General features: G+C 32.5%; 1 protein-coding gene across 1 annotated transcript; it reads left to right on the forward strand.

Moving 5' to 3' along the window:
• The first annotated feature begins 174 nt into the window (after positions 1-174).
• On the forward strand, positions 175-2,884 carry LOC124537466 (protein lethal(2)essential for life-like). The gene is made up of 3 exons (XM_047114322.1): positions 175-404; positions 1,882-2,112; positions 2,338-2,884. The coding sequence occupies exons 2-3, from the start codon at positions 1,882-1,884 to the stop codon at positions 2,686-2,688; spliced, it is 582 nt and encodes a 193-aa protein (XP_046970278.1). The 5' UTR covers positions 175-404; the 3' UTR covers positions 2,689-2,884.
• Positions 2,885-8,543: the final 5,659 nt, after the last annotated feature.

Below are 8,543 nucleotides of genomic sequence, written 5' to 3' on the forward strand. Positions count from 1 at the left end.
TGACGATGTAAAGAATAGTTAATATTTCTTCCAGCGTCATTGTCTATGGGTGATGGTGACCACTTACCATCAGGTGGCCCATATGCTCGTCCGCCAACCTATACCATAAAAAATATATATTATTATTAAATAAGTTACATAATTATTAAATAAGTTCGTTATTTAGTATCAACGGTAAGAAGTATTTTCAGAAAATCAACATTCTATTTATGATAAAATTCGAGATGTTTGTCTCCTTTAAACATGTAGTGTGGTGTTCATAGGATTTTCAAGTTCAAGGTGTGCCGCTGAATCATTTCAGTGTGGGTCGCTGAAAAGTTCTATTTAAATCCGTTCTGAAATCTCGATCCGTAGTCTCTCGAGCACTACGCAGCGCGCGCCTGCAACGAAACAAAACACTAAAGGTACAGAAGTGTTTTTTTTTTTTTTTAATAATTCTTATTGATTGTTTTGTGTTTTAAACAAAAAATAAATAAATAAGCTGTATTTATATTATTATTATGTGGTTTTTCGTTAAATGTAAATATTTCTCTTTTTTTCATTCGTTACATTACGTTTAAATTTTAATTCACGTTACTATTTTAAAAAAGTGTTCGACTATGTAGGTAATTGTTGGAAATCAATTTTAACATTTTAATTAAACTTGAAATTGATCGGACTATTTAGTAGAAGGTACCTTTAGGTATCATAGGTATCTAATGCTACAAAGTTGTTTGCATTTTAAAATGTTATTGTTATGTCAATAGAAAAAAAAACAAAAACGAATGAATCATCATTCTATATTCAATAATAATGAACTATTTTTGTCAGTGACAAAAGAAAGATTTGACTCAAAGTTATTATCGTAGAGAAATTTAGTTCAGTCTGTTGCATCAGATCTAAATGTGTTTCCAGGTGAATCACTAGTGGAATCGTTCCAGACGTTTGTGTCTTTACAATAATCTATTTCTTGCCACAAACTATCAACTTCGACTTGCGATCAGTATAGATTTACAAACCAAACAAACCAGACGCAGGTTTACTCTAGACAGTTTCCGGAATCAAAGCGCGATTGAAAAATATCTATAAGTATTTATTATAATTTAAAGTACGTTCTTAATTATGCGTTGGTCAGTTACAAATTAAAAAAAAAAAACTTTTCAAATACAGAATTGTTCACATTATGCTTAATAAAATATTTTATTTATTATCTATTTATCGGGCATCAATAATATTAAAAATATTTTTTTTTGAATTTGTAATTTTTTTTTTGACAATGATATTTTTCATTCAATTCATTCATAATATTTGCAGATTTGTTACATTGAATGAGATAATCTTAATGATAATTTTTGTTATTCTGTATGTAGGGATTACGTAGGTAATTGATGGACGCTCATCGCCAGAAATACGCACAACGAAAACAAACGATCGTTCTTGAATGATGCTTATTGCTCACGTCAAAATAATGCAAGCAATTTTAGATTCTTACATAATTTGAATTCGTATCAGCATTATCATGAAATCTATTTTAGTTTATACTCTCTTTGTGATTTTATATCAATGAAATATTATTTTTATTCCAACTATAAAAATATTATGTTGACTTTTTAGTTAATAAAATCGTGTTATCATTACATAGTACCTATAAAACAAAGTCCCTTACCGCTGTGCCAATAAATGCTTAGATCTTTAAAATTACGCAACGGATTTTGATGCAGTTTTTTAAATAGATAGAGTGACTCGGGAGGAAGATTTTTGTATATAATACTTGAACAATATAGTATAGAAATATTGATCATTCCAGAAGTTTCTAATGTAAATGAAAAAATCTGTAGTAAGTATATTTAGTATCGAAACCGAGGCAGGCTAATTATTAATAATTTTTTTTCTGTTTTGTAGATGTCGATTGTCCCAATGATGTTCCGTGACTGGTGGGATGACTGGGAGCGTCCCTCTAGACTGCTAGACCAGCACTTCGGTGTGGGGCTCAGGAAGGACGACCTGCTGTCCTCAATTTCCAGCTTCCCATCCAGCTCTCTCCTCAGGAATTCATACTTCAGGCCCTGGAGGGCGAATCTCGCAAGACAAGAGTCAGCTTCAACTATTAATCTTACCAAGGAAAAATTCGAGGTAATTCGATCTTAGAAAAACTTTCTACCTTTTTTTTACCTTGGAAACTAAGATGTTTTGTACCTTGATGACTATTGTTACACTGGCTCACCCTAAGTAAAGTTTTAAATTGTATATGCTAGCCGTTTAAATAGATAATATTATTTTATATCTATGATGAAGTTGGTTCCGTAAAATACTGCTTAGTAAAGATCTTTAAGACATAATCAATGTACACATTTGCAGGTTATATTGGATGTCCAACAATTCGCTCCTGAAGAAATAACAGTTAAAGCCACTAATAACTCAGTCGTAGTCGAAGGCAAGCACGAAGAGAAGCAAGACGAGCACGGGTTCATATCCCGCCAGTTCACTCGCAGATACATCCTGCCCTCAGGTTACGAGCTGGTCGACCTAACAAGCACTCTATCCTCTGATGGAGTCCTCACAATCACCGCACCGAAGCGCCCTCCCCCTAACGCTGGAGAGAGGATAATTCCCATCATGAAAACCGGACCAGCGAAGCAACCTGAACCTCAGGCTCCAGCTCCAGAACAGCCCCGCGAACAAACAGTCCCCATTGTCACTTCCCCCTAATCAATGAGACGTCGATACAATTAGATAAGGCAACGATCGAAATATAAAAAGCATTTATTTTTAACCCGATGTTGGCCAACAACGGGAACGATTGAAAACGAATTAGGTTTTTTAAAAATGGAATGCAAAACAACATCATTCATTCATTCAATCATTTGCAAAGAAATGTATAATATATTATACTTTTTCTAAAATATAGTTGACTTTTACTTATTCTGAAATTCGAATGCATGTTACCTGTATGAAAGCATTATTAGTGAGAATGTCTATTTTTTTTAAATAATGTTTTATGAAGATTATAGTCGAAGACAATACAATTAACATTATAATTACATATATACTGAGTTAACATAACATTAAAAAATACACAACAGTGTGTAACAGGTTTCAAACTCTTAATGCGCATAAGGTACTCAATATAATCAATATGTAATTAGTATATCAGTACATTTCCTGTCTGAAGCGCGATATGATCCCATCAGGGGATATTCATTTATACTACTTTTAAATACTATTCGTTGAGCAATCTTTTAATTTAAGAAAAAAAACAAACATGGAACTTTTACACACTTAAAGTTTGGAAAGAACAGTAATTCCATTGCGTATTTATCTTTATTGATTTGTATATAAAATTCTTAGAATTTATATTTAAAGAATATGGTGTTTTATAACAAGCTATACCTATAGGTATATTTATAAAGAAATATACAGGTATTATATGAAAAGTAATGTCATTAGCTGGTTGTAAAAAAAAGTAGAAGTTTGGAAGAGATCTTTGTTGTAATGTATGTATGTATTTGACTTTATCATTGATCAATTTCCGCCATACTACATGCTTATAAAGTAGTATTTGTACATCCACATGAACAATACATTCGGCGTAGCAGTATATATAGATTAGAAGTATAGAAATGAGTGGTAATATTTTTCAGACCTCGACTAAAACTAGGTTTTTGCTGACCCTTGTTCTAGACCAGCGGGCAACACGCGGTCCGCTAACATCTTCCTTGCGGCCCGTGAATGTTTTGTAACAAAGTAAACAAATATGACAGGTCACACACTAGAAATAGAGTCTAAAATTTGTGTACAGGCAGTTTCCTATTTAGGTCGTTTGTAGTTTTCATTTCTTTATTTTTCTATGCCCAAACATAATGTAAATATTATGTGTACGAATTAAATTCTTCTTTTTTCTATGGAATATGACTAATTAACACTAGTTATGCTTATGCGTTGGTATATTGGGTTTCTAAGGTTAATATCATGTCTGCGACCCGCCTGTACCTACTTTATTTTGCCACCTTGTGGCCCTTGCCTACCAAAAGGTTGCCGACCGCTGCTCCAGACCAATGTATCTGGTATACCAGTTCTTTAAACATAGTTGATACATAACCAATGTAAATACAGAATAAAATTGAACTAGAATTCAAACAACGTTAGGAATTTAGTACCAAATAAAAGACATGCATTTTCAAACACAATAAGAAACAAATGCGGCTGTGTTGCCATACCGAGGCAGATTTTGTGAGCATGAGACTATTCATTCACGCCTTATATAAAGGACCGTCGTGCATTACCGAGAAATTCTTAAGTATACTTGTTCACGTTCTGAGCAAACCGCGACCGTACATTAATGTTTAGCAAATGCGAAATGCCACAGAAAGCAATAAGACGTCCCACACAAGCGAACGGCAAATAATGAATAATAATTCGTCGACTAGTTAATGTAAACCGAGGCAAGGACTGTCGCGGTTCTGCCACGTGTGGTGTGATGTAAAAATGTCAAGATGCTGACGGACTTTCGATAATTCAAGTCGGTCTAGAAAGCAATAAAGGTGTTTGACTAATTTAATTTTCGCGCCGAGTCGTACAGTTCAATAATAATGTTAATTTATCATTGTCTGAGGGTTGGGGAGTGAGGAATGTTGATGACCCTTTATTCTACAATATTGTTCGCGTTTGAAATGTTCTCGTTTAAAATAGATTGTTGTATACGTGTAGATAAGACTGAGTAAATGCTATTGGAAAATGGAATAGTTTATACCATTTAATAGCATTTTAATTTTGTTAAAGCCTCTGAATTAGCTTATACATACTTTGTCTTGTCACATGTAAAACGTAGTCTTCTATTTTGTTTTATAATCTAATTGAAAATACCAGTATTATTATACAGCTTTGTGGTAGAATTTATGATAAAAGGGTGGTACCTTCTCAAATGAGCTTGCACAAAGCACTACCGCGGAAAGTAACTCCTGTCGTCAAAATCAGTAAAAGCAAAAAATAATGCTTTAAATACTTAACTTATACTACTACTACTTTATACATAAAAAATACTACTTTATACATAAAAGTTTGACTTCTACCGCGATTATATACCTAATCTTTTTTCCCTCTTCATGTATGGGATACAGTACCTAGATACGTGGAAAAATATTTTACTATGTCGCGGTTCTATTCTTTTTTACTGTTAATCTATTATATACTATATTGAACCTTGGTACTCGCGGACCTCGAAGATAATCGCTTCAAAATCCGAACAAGTACTGAAGATGAAGGATAATTTTCATAAAATGTACTTTTGATAGATGATATTTTATATAGGGAATTAGGGATGTATCCAATAGCCAGTTCTGCAGCGTCATAGTGAAATAAACTTCAAGGCTGCTTCTTAACAGGAGATATTTTTCAACCAGGATCTACTTTGTTATCTATTTTATATATCTATAACAAATTATACGTATGTATATAAGTTTATCATAAACTAAATAAAAACTTATGTATTTATTACAGAATATACAGATATAAAATAGCCGTATAAATAATAATTAGCTTTTCGGAACTTTTCAAAGCTGTTGTGTTACAGACAGTAAATAACATGTTTCAAACAGTTACACAAAAAACTAAGTTTTCTAACATTGAAATTATTAAGAATTTGTCAAAGTAAAACTCTTCCTTAAGTTCGAATAACCAGCGTCTTTCTTCCTTAATTAATATACATATATATAATACAATTTTTTCATATTTTCATATTTAATTGACCCGTGCGAAGCCGGGGTGGGTCGTTAGTAGTTAATAAATGAAAAATATAAGCGGCCATGACGTTAATTATATATTTCATGATAATTGTTTTAGTTTTAACTGTAACACGAATTATTACCATTGACTTGTAGATATGTATAGAGGCGCTGTCCGGTACTGAGATTTTGCGCTTTGACTTACGGTCAATTGACCAAACTCATTAATCATTTATTATGCGAGTGACCGAGAGGAGCTGACACATGTTGAAAGCAGACATTTATTTGTACACATAATAAAATCGGACATTTTTAGTTTAGACAACCGTAAAAAATGCGCGATGGTAAATAATAAGGCATTTTTCTAATAATAAATAAATATAAATAAATATGAGACAACATCACATTACTCTGATCCCACTGTAAGTAGCTGAAGCACTTGTGTTATGGAAATCAGAAGTAACGACGGTACCACAAACACCCAGACCCAAGACAAGAACTAATGGTAATCTACATCGACTCGGCCGGGAATCGAACCCGGGACCTCAGACTGGCGTGCCCATGAAAACCGGTGTACACACCACTCGACCACGGAGATCGTCAAATTTTTCTAATAAATTATTATAAAAAAAATTACATGCGTGGCAGGGATCTTGGTATGTCATTTCGTTTACTCTTTTCTATATTTAGCTAAGAGGAAGAGCAGTACCTACAACCGATATGCTGACAGAGATTAACGAATATACCTACTTAAAATAAGTATATATAGCAATGGTGTAACTGATAAAATAATATTTACCTAATTTTTATTAATACTATTAAAAACTAGAATTTTTTCCAAAATTGCCGAAATAAATTCTTCGGTGTTTGTCAAAATATTCTCTCATTGAATAGGTTCTCTTCTGGCATATATTTTGTCAAATAAGTATTAAATTGATTTCTGCTTTCTTCTATAAAACATTTAACAATCTGTTATATTGATATATGATGTAATAATTCTTGTCTAATCTTCTTAATATTATTATCATTATGACCAACTAACTCTCTATCTCTACTCTGAGAGACAGACGGCAAAAGTTTTCGTCACTATTGTGCGCCTAACAACCAATGTCCATTTCTCATCATTGTGGCACAGCTTAAATATCGAATAGATTTTCTGTGGCGTATTAAGTAGGAAAAGAGAATAACAAACTTTAGGTTTACGTATTTCATTGGATTTGCTAATAACTCATCTATATTGAGCACTACTAGGATTAGAATTTATGATTAAAACACTATTACACTTAACTACTTATTTCCACTTAAATTTTTACTTACAAAATACCGGTAGCAGTTTCGTCGACGTTCGTAACGTCATTATTTTTGCAAATCCATAGTGAATATCATAGATTTATGATTCTCTCAGCCAATGATATCGCGTCAATTACTTAGCTGTCAAATGTTATTTATGTGTCTTTTTTCCTGTTATAGTTTACAATTGTTTATATAGTTTTTTTTTTTATTTTATAGTTTGGCGGACGAGCTTATGGGCCACTTGATGGTAAGTGGTCATCATCACCCATTGGCAATGACGCTGCAAAAATATTAACTATTCCTTACATCGTCAATGTGCCACCAACTCAGGGAACCAAGATGTTATGTCCCCTTTGCCTGTAGTTACACTGGCTCACTCACCCTTCAAACTGGAACACAACAATACTGAGTACTGTTATTTGGCGGTAGAGTAGGTAATTGATGAGTGGGAAACCTACCCAGACGGGCTTGCACAAAGCCCTACTACCAAGTAATTTTAAGTTATAAATTAATGTTTATGATTATTAACTTACTGCTTACTATTTTTTTTTTATTTATATTTTATTATTATTATTATTATTAATTATCATCGTAGTTCCGTAAACAAAATACAAGTCGTATTTTGTATACTGAACTATCTATTCTTTTATTGAATTAATTACTTTAATTATAAAGTATCATTAGTAAAAACGACATCTATCGATGGCGCATAAGATCACACACTACACCAGTTTAGCTATTAGATCGAACCAAAAGCGACATCTATGTTCGATTTTTAACACTTTTAATGACATAAGTGACTGTGTTGCTATATCACTTTACCAAAATGTTGCTAGTAGACATAAACATGGAACTAGTAGGCATTAATTGTATTGTATAATTCATGTCACGTTATTTATTTATAGATGAAATATAAATGTCGTTCTATATATATCTAAAGCAAACTTCGATAATTCTATTTATATTTATATGTTAATAGTATGGTTAATATAGAAATGGCTGAACTTATATCGGGCTTAGAAGAAAAAGGTATTTTAAAGAACCAATGCCTCTTCGTTCCGGTTTGTCGTGCCCACATCCGGCCATCAGAGTTGTGTTCCACATGACCAAAGTTTATTCGAATCCGTTGACTAAAGATACCTATGAATGTACATAGTAAATAATTATATTTACTCGTCCACGTTTATTGGTCTCGCATCCCAACGCATTAGTTATTTAATACAGCTCTATCTATACTGGAATTTAAATTGCTTTTATTTTGATATTATTAGAAATAACTATCTGACACCCTGAAAATACCCCACACGAAGCATAAAAACTGTTTAAATTGTTTCTATTAAAGATAAGGTTTAGAGATTTTTCGATCATACTTAATATTGCGAAAATTCACTCGTTACATGCTGTTTTGACATTTGTTCCCTCGAGATTATAAACACAAATTAATCATAGGAATATTTCATGCTTTCTCTTTCTGCTGTTTGATTCCAATCTGGTATCGGAATTGAGTAGTTTATAAAGTACGTATAATATAAGAATCGATGTTATTTGAAG

The sequence above is a fragment of the Vanessa cardui genome, chromosome 18 (assembly GCF_905220365.1).
Source record: "Vanessa cardui chromosome 18, ilVanCard2.1, whole genome shotgun sequence".
NCBI classification, from domain to species: Eukaryota; Metazoa; Arthropoda; class Insecta; order Lepidoptera; family Nymphalidae; genus Vanessa; species Vanessa cardui.

Bases quoted from the DNA above. Each gene is read 5' to 3' on its own strand.
- LOC124537466 (XM_047114322.1), top strand. From the start codon at position 1,882: ATGTCGATTGTCCCAATGATGTTCCGTGACTGGTGGGATGACTGGGAG. The intron at 2,113-2,337 runs GTAATTCGATCT...ACACATTTGCAG, and splicing joins TTACCAAGGAAAAATTCGAG to GTTATATTGGATGTCCAACA.